We start from the raw sequence: 15,807 nt of genomic DNA, 5'->3' as shown, positions 1-15,807 counted from the left end.
TAGGATGGGGTTAAGATAAGTTTCAGGGTTATATCAGAGAGAGATAGAGGTGACAATGGGCTATTTATTAAACAAGAACCCAAACTTTTTCTTATTAGTTGGCTTAACTACTTTTGGGACTTTGATTGGTTGAATTATTAGTTGAGTGTTCAAACAGTCCAACCACTAATTTTAACCTACAAAATGGGAAATTTTGGGTATCATCATCATGGATGTACAATGTACATCAATTTATCTGCCATTGTCTTATCCCTTTAGATCCCTCGGTCCATATCCACCCCTGTATTCCTGGTTAGTGTCCATATTCAGATGCACGCATAAGGATGAAAGGGCCAAAAAATATCAGGCGGTTTCCCTTTTCTAGATATGGACCACATAAAATTCAATCCCAATCTTTAAATCATACATTTTCTTTTTAAAAAATTGGAAAAAGGGTACTTTTGCTTGGCGCATTTTTTTGAAATGAGTAGTTGTTTAGCCAAGTTTATTTTCGAATAATTTAATGTAAACCCAGCAGGAATCACAAACCCCCAAAAAAAGGCATTGTAGACCATTTTCAAATAACGTGAGGTGGTTCTGCTTGTGTCACGTTCAAAATAAGGGAAAATGCCAAAAAAATCGCCAAGATAAATCATGACTTGCATCTAGAGGCGAAAAAAGGGTGGCTGGAATAGAAACAGTAAAAAAGGTGGCTAGAGTAGGAAGAAAGAATAAAATAAGGAGTATTGTTAAAAAAAAAGGGTATAATAAAAGTAAGGAAATTGTAAAAAAAATATAACAATTGCTCTGCGGCCGTTTGTAATTTTATGATACACATTAATGTCTTAATTTTAACAAACATAAAAAAATACTTTTTTTAAAAAGTGGCAAGAAATACGGGTTTATGGATTTTGAATCTTATAAAACTTTTATTATTTCAATTTGCCTATTTAAAGTAGCTATTACAACAACTATTACTAAAATACTAATAAAATCAAATAAATCTGTCTGAAAGACTTGAATAAAAATAAAGCTAATGCGATAGCTGCTAAATGTGGGTTATAATGCAGGGCTCGGCAGCCACAAGCAAACTGCCTATATGCAGCTGTTATGCTGCATAGAAATTATACTGGTACGTGGCGACTCTCTTGCAGCTGGCGAGCCTTGGTTTTAGTGAAAGAAAATGGCAAATAAAATTTAATTCCAACAAGCGCCAAATAATATTAAAATTATAGTCATTAAAATTTAACTATGCTTACATTTAACTTTCAAGGAAAAAAACATATATTAATATCAGTGCAGTCTTTTTTTAAGCATGGCAAGGCTTTTAATACAAATTTTAATTTACATAGTGTAAGTTGCCTTAAAGTGAAACATTCTAAGGCATAAAATTCAACCTTTGGTTTTAACTGTATTGTTCTATATTATAAAAATACATACACAATAATTTTACTTTTAGAGAAAATTTTGACTTTCTATGTTACTTTATAAAAAAAACCTACTTAGAACAAAACTAACCTTGTTTCTAATGATTGGCTATTTCAAACTTCAATTTAACGAAACATTAGGCGCACACAAAAACATTTCAATTTTTTAGTAGCGCGGCTACTCTATACGTCCTCATACGTTTTATAAAAAGAAAAAGGAAAAAAAACAATATGGTTCTTCACGTATTTTTCAAAGCAATGAATGAATAATATTACAAAAAACTAATCAATTTTTATTGTATTGACAAAAACCTGAATAATACAAAATTTTTCCTTATTTTTATTTATAAGTTGCTGCGCTACTTATACAAATGATTATATTTTTTTCTTTTTATTTTATGACCCCTACGAATATAAATTTGCACATTTAGTTATTGAAATAATAATAATATTTCTAAATTAATCTACAACCTTTTCTTCCCTCGGAATTAAAAATAAGGAAGGCTTAGTTTCCATTGTTCAATCCCTGTACCCCTCTTAAAATATGGACAACTAATTTATCAAAGTGTGAAAAATTTTGTTGGATTACACAATACATAATACATATTTGGGCAAATTTATTTCATAGATTTTTATCTTTAGAACATTATCTTGTGTATAATCATTATTCTACTACATGGCCTGTTTTATTCTTCCCACAAATTTTCGTTTAGAAAAACTGATCATTTATAGTTTTATAATGTTTTCCATCCAGTCGAAATCATGTTTTGAATGTATCGACGCCAACATATCTGAAACATCGTCCATAAACTCGAAGCTGGCGGCGCCACTTGTACTACAGCCGCCGGATGATGAACTATGCGATCTGACCTCCCAATCCATGCTGCCTGCTGCGCCATTGCCGGCGGCTAGTCCAACCGCCGGGTGGTGGTGAATTGTGTGGGGTGTGTCGGCCATTTCTGAACAGCCGTTGGCAAGATTAACGGCGGCTTGGTGAAGATCTGGAACCTCTAGTAAATCTGCAATGTCTTGAAGTTCTGTAAGCTCTGTAACGGTTTGGTGGAATGTCTCCTGACGTGAAACAGGCTCCAGGTGCCCGTTCTGGTACTGGGAAGGGTCAAAAATTAATCCACCAAATTCTTTTTTAACATTAGATTTAATCTTATACTGATAGGCATTTGTGTTATTGTTATTTAAATGGTTGCTAGCAGTAGTTATCAGACTTTCATTCTCTTTTTTGACTCCAAAATTTGTGGCAAGTTTAATATGGTTTGTTAATGTGGTCGTTAACAGGGAGGTGCCTGAGCTTTGCTGCGGGGTGAGATGCTGGGGGCGGGTTAGGTAGGAGTTGCACAGGCTCGTAGTGGTGGACGGGGGGCTCACACATGTGTTTGGGGTATATTGTAGGGGGGGAGATGTTACCCCACCCCCAGCAGGGCAGTGGCGTGGGCTCTGTGCACCCAATATCAAGTATTGATGGTCGTTTGATGAAGTTTTATGGTCTGATTTTACTAGAACTCTGCAGGCTTCACTGGGTTTAGTACTCTCTGAATATTTATCACTTTTCTCATAAAAGCAGTCGGGGTTTTGCAAACAAGGAGGGTGACGGGGGGGAGAAGGGGTTGTAGCAATGGCAGACACGTCTTTAACACAAGAAATATTCACTCTGTTGGTTATTGTATTTAGAATAGGTTCATTTTGAGCGGACATTGTTGTATTGAATGGTACAGGAGAACCGGGGCAAATTTTGGGCGTCGGCGTTGTGCATCGGGAACCGCCACCGATGTCGCAATCCATCGGCGGCGGAGACACAGGATCAGAGAAACGGCTGGTAGAATCGGGTGGGCTGAATTCGCCGTCGAAATAGAAATCAATTTCGTACAAGACTTCTTCTTTGAGATTTCCTTTTAATTCTTCATTTTCTTTTTTGATGTCATCTTTGTCAATTTTGCCGGCTTTGACCGCTTCGGCAAGCTTAGTTTTAGCACCTCTAGGCTCCCTGGCAGGTTGGCTGCGGATGCCTGGCAGTTTCGGCTTCTTCTTTGGTTTATATTTATAATCTGGATATTCTTTCTGGTGAAGTAGTCTAAGTCTCTCAGCTTCATCTATAAATGGTTGTCTCTCCTCCTCAGTCAGGGTTCTCCACTTAGCACCAAGATTTTTGGATATCTCAGCATTATGAGCATCAGGATTCCTGTCAATTATCTTCCTTCTCTCCAACTGAGACCAGACCATGAACGCGTTCATAGGCCTCTTCACATGGTTCTTCTTGTGCTTCTTAGTCTAAAACAAAAGAATAAAAATTAAATTTATGGCATATAATATCATGTAGCGTGGCCGCACAAATTTAAATGCCAACAAAAAATGTGTAAACATGTTATATATTTGGGCAAAAAATTGTTTTGGAATGGGTTTAATTTGATAATGAAGCACTTGTTACCTATTTGTCTTTTCAAGTTTGTAAAATTATTACCAGCGAAGCTACTCTATAATTTGGGGATTGGTACATACGTGTGTCTAAAATGTTCCAAATAACCTTCTATAAATCAGATTAGCTATCAAAAGAAAATTCATTTCTAATGTTTTACCGACATTGTCTACCAAAAATTATCAAAATTTAATTGTCCAAATGGCGAAGTTTAATGTGTTGTCTGTTTTTTTGTCTATTCTTGTTACATTACACTTTACTGCTTGAATTGCTGCGCTACTTAGGAACCCAATTGTCCTCGTTATTTTTGGTGTTGTTGTCTGACCCTGTATGAAATGTTATGGGTTAAAATTACCATGGTTAGGGCTTGATTGTACCAATTTTAGAGTCCTGGGCTCAGCCCATTACAGAGCCATGAGTTTGAGAAAGTGAGATAAATATACTAAAATTACACCCCTCACACTATGGGCTTGTGGACCAGAAAAGTTGATAGCTGCACAAAAATAAACAAATAGATAAATTTTATATAAAAAATAAATTTAAAAAAAAAAATAAATATTATTTCTACGTCCAAAAAAGCACTTATTTACATTCATTGCTATTATTTTTTTCAAAACAAATTTGCTTTCATTTAACTTTTGTAAAACTGCCTTCCCTATCTCCATTTTTCTCTCATAAAATCAACAAACCAGTTTATAAAAAGCTCGAAATTTAAAGCACTTTTTGGAGATACTTTATAAAAACAAAGTTGTTAGTTAGATATTCTGTAATTCAGGTGTATTATTCTACACCAAAAACTTTTAACAACGACCTTCAACTTTATTAGTGTATAAGCTTAGTGTGCTTCGTCATAACTCTTATGCCCCGTTTTCAATCCTAATTTAGAATTTAGGCAGAAATATGTATATGTTTATATGTGTGTTAAGGAGAGGGTCGCATCACATGGACAATAAATAGATGAATATAGATAAAAGGTGAGGTAGCCAATTCTGACAGGGAGGGAGGGGACATTGGGCTGTTTATTACACTAGACCCCAAAGTTTTATAATGACGTTTTATTATTCGAAATTTGGTTGGTTTGTACATTAAGTTGAGTGTCCAAAAGTTTCAACATCACTTTTTCGGCCATTGTTATATCCCTTTACATCCCTTCAATTCTGCACAATTTAGTATCTTTCGTTGAATACTCTTTTGGATAAAAAGTTCTAGTGTTTATTTTATGTTACTGTTCATATCCTTTCAAACCTTTTTAAAATTTTGCATTTGCAATGATTGTATTCTAAATATTTCAAAATATAAATTTGGGCCCTTTTTTTGTTATTTTCGTATTCTATGTTATGACCTTAGCTTGTGTTATGTTGTGTTTTATTATCAGGAATACACGGTTAGATAAATTTAGGTTTTCCCTTTAATACAGAGCCATAAAAAAACTATTTTTAAACCTTCTAGTATTAAAAAAAAATTTATCTATCTATGAATCATTGCAAATATTTTCCTACAAAAATTCGAATATAATTTTTTTCTTCCATAGACATATCCCTGCATCCTTGATAATAATAATAATATTCAAATGGGCAAAAAACATTTCCACATTAGTAAATGATGTTTTAATGTTTGTTTGATGAAACAAAGGCATGTTTGAAATAAAATAAAGGTTTTTGAAAGAAATTGGAATGTTTAAAAACGTCTCTTTCATGATTGCAGAGTTATCCTGAAACAGTTTATTTTGCCTAAAAAAATGACGACCAACAACACAAATGACCAATGATAGGCCAGTATACATTTTACAATTGGCCAATCAAAATTTATACTGGCCTTTCATTGGTCATTTTATTGAATGAAGTCATTCTTATATAGGCACTATAAGCTGCTTCTGTTATTCTTTATTAATATATCTGCGAAAAAAACTCTACAATAAAAAGAAGAAATATTCAAAAATATATTATTTTCAAAAACTTTAAATGTTGTAGTTATCAAAAAAGTAATATAAGTTATAAAACTCTTTATATTTCAAAGTAAATTTTTTTTTAATTCTATACAAAGAGCAATAAATTTTGTAAACATCCCAGAGAGTCAGTTTTATTTATCATATTAAGAGTCTATCTAGCTATAATTTCTTTAAACTTACCAACCTTAATTCCTTAAACCTTGTTATTTGTTTGTAAATTATGAGGAAAACGGTTTTTACATTCTTCAACTAAAGTTATTTTTTACAACATATTTTGTGATTTTTATTTAAAAGAGAAATCACCAATGACAAAATTACAAGCATAAAAAGTAAGTTTGTTGAAAATATTAATATATTATAATACTAAAGATTATCTTGTTGAAAGGTTTTGTGAATTTTTCTTTGTCTTAATTTAGTTTGAAGATTTTTTGCAGCTCTTAATAAATCAAAAACTTTTTCAATTTATGTATAATTAATATGTAAAAAATTAATGTTACCACTGATTCAAGTACTTTAGAAATATGTATATGACAAACTTAAGAATAACAAAATATTTGCCAATGACTTCTTCTTAGATCCTGTTGAAATGTCTTTCTATTATAAGATTTACCCGAAACTGTGATTCTATAACAAAAGTTGTAGATACAAACTTCCTTTAATAAACTCAAATCAATGCCACATGAAATTGTAGATTACCAATCATGTAGCTAATTTTATTCACATAGCACCATTGAAAATTGAAACTATTTTTGATAAAATTATTTTATTTTCCAGTATAGCTTTGAAACCTATTAATATTCACTGGATTAGAACCGGTTTTCATTCATACTAAAAGTCATGTAAAGCATCGTATTAAAGACAATTTTCCACGAATAAATTTTTTTTTAAATCATAAAATTTAAACCAGTTTTGTTAGCCCGTGCGTGCAATCTGCCCCTGAGGCCTAACAAAACTGGTTTTGATCTTATAATTATTATTTTATTATCCACGGAAATACGATGATATAAATAACTATTTCATTGTTTTTATTAGAAACTTTTGATCTCAAGTTTAGGATACTGGCTGAATATTCTAATTGGAATACATCTTTCAGTTGGTCTAATCATTCAAAATGAAACTATGGGGTTTTAGTTTAAGAGCGGTTATTTAATCTTTTTTTGGCCTATCCCTAAATATATAAGTTTATATAAGTGTATAAAACACATTATATGAGAAACTTACGGAAACATTAAATCTGAGATAATGGAGGAGTGGGGGGATGGGGACAACCCTCCTTTTGTGAAGTTAATAAAGTTTAACCAGCAACCAAGTTTTCAAATATACAACTTTGTCACTGGAACATTTAGACAGGCTAGCTAACTTAGAATAAGCTGTTTTAGAGTTTGATTTAGGTAGTTTTGGTAAATTTTAAAACAAGAACAACCCTTTAGCTACTTTAAAAATATCAATGCTAAATATGATATTATTATTGCTCAATTTACAAATATAGATTATTTAAAAGAAGACTTAAAACAGTGGCGTTCACACGATTATCGTACGAATGTGGAGCCTTGAGGGGGTTATAGGGTGTTAAGGCATGCCTTCTAAAACCCAAACATCCCCCTCCCCCCTTTGCAGGCTTATGCTTATAAATTTCTTGATAGTTATATTTATAAGATTAAATAAAATGTAAACCTTTTAAAAAATTACATTCTAAAATAAATCAAATTTAATCTAAATATAATTCTTGAAATTATTGATAATATGATTAAAACATTTTTATGTAAATTTCTTTTATTTGTTCTGTTTAAAATTTAACCCCAAATTAAAGCGTTATTTTTATACACGCCACAAAAAAGGCATTTTTCAAATAATAAAGCAATAAATCAAATTTTGTAAAAAGCCCAAATGTATGTAAAAAGGCGCCTGCCCTGTTTTACACAAAATTATATTGAAAAAAAAGTTAGAGAGTGAGAGAGAGAGCCTAATCTTCAATATCTATATTCAGCCTCATTATTCAAAGTTTGAAAATACATATTTGAAGCTCATTAAAAGCAATATTTCTGGGCTAATCAGACCAGTTTATCTCTTCTCTCTCGGCACAAACGCCCCTCAACTTTTCATTCTTTGTGGAACAAAAATATTTTTAGGAATTTGCAGCCGCCATGAAGCTGTTAGCTAGCCGCATATTAACTGCGTTATTAGTGGATTTTAAATACTCAAATCAAATTATATCTTGAAAGGTTATATTTCGGATATATCTCCCTTTCATACAAATTTTCCTCATAATTTCTAAGAACTAACAAAACCAGAAATTTGATTCTACATCAAAACATATAACAAAATATAATTTATAATACAATAATGTATTTTGCGGGTAAGGGTTTAATCTTTTTGCGGCTGCCGACCCTCACAATTTTTCCTAATGATTATAATATATTGACTGTTTGTAAATTGAAGTATAGCTGAAGAGTACTAATATATAACAAAAATGTCAGAATGGGGCTCATTTCATAAAAATTTATTATGCCCCCTTTCTTGTAAACTATACTGCTTGCAAGCAATTAATGTTTGGAAAACATTTTTTCAAAGCAAGCCTTTTCTACATTTTGGGTGTGTCTGTCTGTACACCCAGAACAACTACCTCAAATAGAAAGTGGGTAAAATTAAATTGGTCCTGGTGATTATAATTTTACTATGTGATTATTCTTTTAACGATAGGGCTTTCTATCACTTTTAAGACAGTTTCAAAAATACAGTTTTTTACTTTAAGCATAACTTTTAGGATAAATCAATAAGAATCTTGCACTTAGAGCAACTGCATATTGTTGTGCTAATAAAAAGCTTGCTTCGCCTATCTATTAATTTTCAATGTTCTTTTTCACAATTTTGTTTTGATGAACTTCGCCTTATCGGACGTTGTTATCCTTATTAAGTATGCATATAACTTTGTGCTATATGTGTATTTAAAACCTAATTAACGTTCAGAAATAATTGACAAATTGTAAAACAATAACATTAAAAATAACAACTTTAAGATGTTAAAATGTTTGTTTGTTTTTAAGTAGCGTAGCTTCATTATATTTAGTAAAAAACTACAATAAATCAAATTAATTTACAAGATAAGATATTGTCGACTTAATTTAATTTTGTCACGAAATCACACAATTCTATGTTTTTATTTGTTATTAGAATTTGACAAATGTCTGTTATATATTTGCCCTTTAGCAAGCAGCAGCCGGCAACTCAATTTCATGGCAAGCCGCAGCCAGATGGAACATTATAAAAATGGAATTATAAAAAAAAATCCGCATCAAATCCAGCTATCTGTACATTTTTGTTTTCGTTTTATTTAGCAGCCGTAACTTAAAATTTGGTGGTTTGACACATCTTTAACAGCCGCTAAATTCTACAGCCGCCGCCACTTTTAATCTCACAGTAGTTCGGCAGTTGCAGCTTAGCTGAATTCAAGAATTTACTGAATTCTATTAAGAGGAACAATAATTTGTAAAGTTTATAATGTAGTTTGCAAATCAACTAATACCCATATAGTTCAGTGATAGGACAATGGACAATGCAATATTATACCTACTCTTTATTGTGTGTAACAGCATTGATTTAACAGCAATTGACTTTTCCCTCCTCGAAAATACTGATCCATAATAATAAAGACCTTCATATTATTCTTAGTAATTTAATGTGAACAAAAAAACTGTGCATAATAAGAAAATTACTCTCGCACACACACACACTCACACACACTCTCACACACATAAGAGTATCAGGGATAAATGGATAAAAAAAAATGACTAAAACAAAATAATAAAAATAAAAAGGTTGGATTGTAAGTTACCTCCATGGTCCCCTTTCAAAACGTTATTTACAAAATTAAAGTTTTGTTTTGTTGGATTTTTTCTTTGTTTATTCCCTGCTGTAAAAAGGAATCGAAAACGGTTGATCTATTATCCCAATCATTTTACAGCATCCAGAGGCCAAATACATATAAATACATGAATTTAATGACCATTGTCCTAACCGTGAATCCGTGGCTTTATGTGCAAATGGCATAGAGCATAATTGTATCAATATATTTATAGGAACAATATCAGGGCTCGGCAGATGATGGTGCAGTTTAAAATCTTATGTCCATCTTACTTTATTATTTGCTACCATTGCATTCCTTAACCTAATAATAAAGATAGCAGTCGTCCAAAGTATCGAATAAAGTCGTGAATATGTTAGCAGTCGATGTTTTTCATAATCTGCACCTAGAGTCATTTAAAAACATGGGGTATAGTCCCTTTCGTGACAACGCCACTTAAGGGGCGTTTCACCGTATTTTAATAGTAGCTTTTGATAGGTTATGTTAGGTTAGGTGATTGCAACGCAGGGTTAGACAATTGGCCCTGCAGGGTTAGAGCTCCCCGCAAGGGCTAGAAATAGGATAAAATCTACTGTGAAATATGACATAACGATAGGGACAATACCCAAATTATGTATTCTGCCAAAAAAAAGTTTAATTCCGGATCAAAAATATTTAGTTGCCGAGCCCAGATTTATAGGAACAATATCAGCTATAGCAATGTATTTTACTACCAATAACAATAATAGAAAAGGCAGAGAATGGTTGTGATCCCAGCCCTGCGGGGGGCCTACCTCATTATACAGCCCTACACATTCATTCTTATATATAAACTCATACCAATTATTCTAGATTTTTTTAAGGGGAGGTTAGTTTTAAAATAGTATTTAGGCTTCAGTCTATTGTTTATATTCAGTTGCTTTTTAAACGCCCGTTTTTAAACAATAAAGTAAGAAATTCATATATCTATAATAAATCCGATTTTTTCCTTTTGCTAATCGTCATTATTGCGCTACATAATTGTCCTCGTATAAGCTATTCTATCGTAGCCACGCTACCAAGTTGGTAGTGAATTTTATTCATCCTTGTTGCAACCAGAAAAAAAAGATAAATTTGTATCTTTTGCATCAGAAATGATTGACTTGTCTATTTTTAGATTATAATGTAACTTTTTATTGCACCAGAAAACATCTTAGAAAATGCAAAAAATGCTGAACTAGTCAAATGACTTTTTAGGAGAGCAGCTAGTCTATGATAATAGTATGTTTGTATGTCCGTCTGTACCCCGCCTTTATTCTAAAAATTTTTGTCATGTATTTGTTATTGAATCAAACAGGCAGATGACATGTATGTGTTGTAGACGTCCAAGGGCAGGGGTAAAGGGGTGTTTACCTCCCTAAAACATTGAAACCCCCTAAAAATTTTAAAATACATTATATTACCCTCAAACCTTTCAAACCTCTCATTTTACCACCCCTACCCCCTCGCAAAATAAAAAGCTTGGACGTCCTTCATGTATGCATTAGTTTTAGAGTTCTCTATAAAAATAAAGTGTGTAAAATATAGATGTTAAAAATCATAACAACTATTGTCCTTTACATATCGTATTTGTTAAAAATAAACAAATTCAAAAGTGAAAGTGAATCTAGAATAGTTTTTTTTTGCATGATATTTATATCTTAAATTTAAGTGTCACAAAATTGTTCGGAGTCATACATACATCTCAGCTTTAGATTTAACAAGGATTACAATATTCATAACTCGCGGTTTCGCCCATGGCATCTAGGGGCTCTGTATTTGATTAATTTATACTTGCCGTTTAAGTGATCTTATTAGACATTACTCACATACATATTACATACACATGTCATGCTTCTTTAAGAACTATTAGCATAACTTTTTACTTCTTAAAAAACATTAAACTAAATGTGGAAAAGCATTGCTTCCAAAAAAATATATACAGTGCCATCCTCTTAATATCTCACCCTTTACTATTTATACACTGTAAAAATTAAACATTAAGCAATTTATGGAAGTGAGTTTTTGATTTATATAGAATGAATAGTTTCAAATATTGAATTTTTCTATTATAGTGCTTTGAATGTATCTTTTAGTCAATTCCTAGATAATTTATATATCCTAAAAGTTTACTTTTAATATATTTCATATTTGATATTTTAAACTAATATTGTGCACCTTTCATGAAAATTAACTAATAATGTAAGTAAATGTAACAAAATTCTGAATATAGGATACAATTTTTAGAGTGTAAAAATTTAATTAAGCAAACATTAAGAGTTGATTTGAGTAGACTTGTCGTGCGAAAAATCACGAACATTATAGTCTAAATAAATCACAAGGTATGAAATGACTATAATAGTTAGGTACACCAATAGATAATTTGTAATTGGTAATGATGATATGTTTGCGAAAATTTCATTTAATGCTTATTTTATCAATTTTATTAACCTTCTTAGAAATTATATCCTTCTTGTTTCAATGCAAATCAAACCATGTATTTCCATACCAGTGAATAAGGCATAACATTGTACCTTTTCGTGTTAAGAATTTGATTGTAGTTGCTCTAAAGACGAAACTGTGATTTTAATAATTTAAAAAAAAAATTGTTTTCTAATCTAATTTCTACTAAACTATGATCTACAAAATATAATTTAATAATAACTTTAACTCTCCTAATACTTAGTAGTCCAATTGTTTACCTAACTTTAAAGATTACTCCCCTGGTTGCTTATTAACTTCATCAACACATAGAGTTACATTTTTAGGTTGTGGCAACTTTACAGCAAAGCTGCCATTTAGAATATAGCACAACGTGCATATTTATTAAATTTAATAAGAATATCATTCAGAATTAATAACTCCTTTACATATATTTTATGGATGTGGCAATTTTAGAGCAGCTGTTAATGTCTAAGAGTTGCCACACCTAATTTTCTAAGCAAATGATAATACTTCCTTATGCCTCATTATGGTTAGGAAATTACAAGGCTATACGGACCAATATTTTAGTAGGGGGGGGGGGGGTGGTATACCCTCTAGATTATCTAATAATAAAAAGTAAGAAGTCCCCCTTGAATAATTTATTCTCCATCTCTGATGATAAAAAAAGGACCTTTACGCCGATTTCTGTTAATTTATTGGAAATAGTAAACTAAATATAGGAACATTCATTAAGAGATAAAGAGAGACAGAGAAAGAAAAAAAGAAAAAGAAAGAAAGAGAAAAAAGAAAATAAAGAAACAAGGGGGGGAAATAGAATAATAATGATAGAAAGACAAAAGAAAGAAATTTAAAGAAAGGGACAGAAAAAATGGAGAGCAGGAAAAAGAAAAAAAAGGAAAATATTATTACTCCCAACCAAGGACGTCCAATGGGGGGGGGGGGGGGAAGGGTAAATTGGTGTTTACCTGTCCCCCCCCCAAAAAAAAAAAAAGCTTGGACGTCCTTGCTTAAATGATAATATGATAAAAAGATCCCCCCCCCCACAAAAAAAAATTAATTTTGATTTTTTACCCCCCCCCCTCAAATGAAAAAGATTGGACGCCCTTGCTCCCAACCTAAGATACTTTCACCATCCCCTATAAAAATAGACACTGCACCCCTGATGTGGACCAATTGTAATTGTAAAAACTAAATAGATTCATTAGATGGTAATAACCCACCAAATTTAAGCTTTATTACATTTTTCTTCACATAACACAATAAGATACTGGATTTAACATAACAAGGACTGTAAAGTAAATGATAAGCATTAAAGTAAAGTAATTCTGAACAAATTCTAAACAAATCACTCATATATTTTCAATTGATGCCTATTATACTTTTAATAGGGTTTGTAAATTTAAAATTTGTAAGAAGGCAGTCATTTCTCATTAGCCCTATACTCTACATCGGCCTAACAGACAAACGGCCAATTTATTGTAATAGAGTAGTTTCACTCCTGAAAATGGCCAATAAAGATTTAAGTAGGTCTCTTAATCTAATCCAATGGTTGTTTAATTAACAAACTCCCCCACTAAAACTGAAAAATTAATTTAGGGTAGTGTCAACCCCCTAAAAATATATTGAGTATATGTAAGGAGAAGTAGGTGGTAATTCCTTTAAAATAGTTAGGACCAATACAAAGCTTCAATCATTCATCACAACCTAAAAAATTTAGCCGTTGCAGAAATCTAAGGATACACATTGCCAACATTAAATATAAAATAAACTAAAAATAAATCTATCTACTTATTATATTTTTTTATGATTTGGCAGGTAAGGAAAGGACAATGACAATAAATTAATCTACAAAACTCAGAGATCTTAAGAGACAGGACAATGGATGATAAATTACCCTCCCCCTCCATAATCGACGATTATCAAAGTTACCCCTTCTGTAAATTAAAATTATTTGTGGAAAGGAATGGACACTGCTAATTTGTTTTAAACAATCAAGATTAAATAAAATACCCAAAAGCCGACGTGTCAGTCTAAAATCTTTTTCCTCCCTGACAAAACCAATATCTTTTTAGATTACAAATTTTCCTCCATTACCCTCTCCATTTATTCCTGATCATTAGTTAATTATAATATTTTGTGTATACTGTTATTCAATATTAAAAGTTAAATTAAGGCCACTGCGCATAATATTAAACATATTTACTAAACGCACGAGCACATTATTTAAGGCGAAGCTTTTTTAAAATAAAGACATGTTCATCCGAACGGTCTAACAGAAAACTTTAGTTTCTCCAATTAAAAGAAAGGCCGTTAATTCAAAACAAAGTATGTTTGAGAATTCAGCATATAAAGCAATGTTTTATTGCATATTTCATATTAGAATTTTATTGACTCAAGTTCTACTTTAACTAGTAGAATTTAAATACGTGTTCTATTTTTCAAAATCTTATGCTTCGCTTTTCTTTATATTTTCATTCTCGTTTATATCAAAGCTGTAACTAAAGCTCATAACTCCGTAACATATAGAATATACATCAAAACAAGGATGACAACTTTCATAAAAGAATTTTGAGGGGACCTGTTATAAAGTAATATAACAAATACATTATCTATGTATATGGACATACAAAGCTTTATGAAATCCTGTTCTAAAGTTTTAAATAGACAAAACTAGTTCATATAAAATCAAAGAATTCTCTGTAAATGTTTTAAAAAATTAAAATAAAAGAATAGATGGGACAGGGATTAAATAACTATACGTTGACGAGGTGGGGACCCTGTGCCGACTTTCAATTGGGTCTTTGAATATCAGCCAATATCGTCGGAAATATCAAAACAGCCAAGTCGCTTCGATGGAGCAGAAATCAATTTGCTAGCAGACAAAAAAGGTCCACACTACTGGAAGCAGGTAGTTGTCCTGGTTATTCATACATTTATATTTATTTTTAATTACCAAAAAAAGAGGTCTAGCAAGGAAAATTGAAAATGTATTTTTAATCTGTAATAAGTTTTATATCCCTTCACTAGTTTTAGATTGTGGGAAAATAAAAGGGAACAACAGCCGCAATCATTAAAATCCACCAATTTATGATGAGGTTAGCTGCAGTCGTTGAAGCAGCTTATAGTGCTTATAAAAAAATGACGTCATTAAATAAAAATGACCAATAAACAGACTAAATTACCAATCGCAGACCAGTATACATTTAAATTGACCAATGGTTGGCCAGTATGACGTAATCTTTTATAGGCTTAATAAAAAGCTTCACAGTCGTTTGTTTGTTTTCGTCAGAGTGTAACAGATAAAAGGAGATTATATATATTTCTTTTGGAAACCATAATGTCTTTGTTAAAATCATAAAATCCTATCAAAAAATGCGAAGTTTAAGTTTTTTTACAATGAATGATGCTTGCCTCACAGAAAATCAATTTTTCAGAGGAAAATTAATGCAAAATAAGTGGCATATTACGTTTATTTCTGATTTTAAATTCGTCATTTCAAAGTTTTCGTAATTTTACAAAAAGCCATTATAATTTATAATCTAGGATCTTCAATAAACTTTACCGCATATAAATATGCAAAATATGGCAAAAAGTATGTGCGGCTAAACATCCTTGCAAAATACTGTTGTTGGCTCAATAATTGATTTTTACGCAAATATTTGCTTCAAACCAATTTTGCAATTAATGTCCAATCCAAAAGATTCCCCGGATTGGGTTGGAA

At 31.5% G+C, this 15,807-nt stretch overlaps 1 protein-coding gene across 1 annotated transcript in view; it reads right to left on the bottom strand.

Annotated features, from left to right (window-relative positions):
- Positions 1-458: 458 nt before the first annotated feature.
- Positions 459-15,807, bottom strand: part of LOC145323927 (uncharacterized) — a 55,993-nt gene continuing 40,644 nt past the window's right edge. Inside the window, exon 2 of the mRNA XM_080166531.1 lies at positions 459-3,689. Within this exon, the coding sequence (XP_080022657.1) occupies positions 2,133-3,689 (1,557 nt within the window). The 3' untranslated portion in view covers positions 459-2,132. The remainder of the gene's footprint in view (positions 3,690-15,807) is intronic.

This window comes from Acartia tonsa, chromosome 1 (assembly GCF_053477335.1).
Source record: "Acartia tonsa isolate MP-2025a chromosome 1, ASM5347733v1, whole genome shotgun sequence".
Taxonomy (NCBI): domain Eukaryota; kingdom Metazoa; phylum Arthropoda; class Copepoda; order Calanoida; family Acartiidae; genus Acartia; species Acartia tonsa.
Note: the sequence above shows the minus strand (reverse complement) of the source record. Positions and strands in the feature narration are given on the sequence as shown.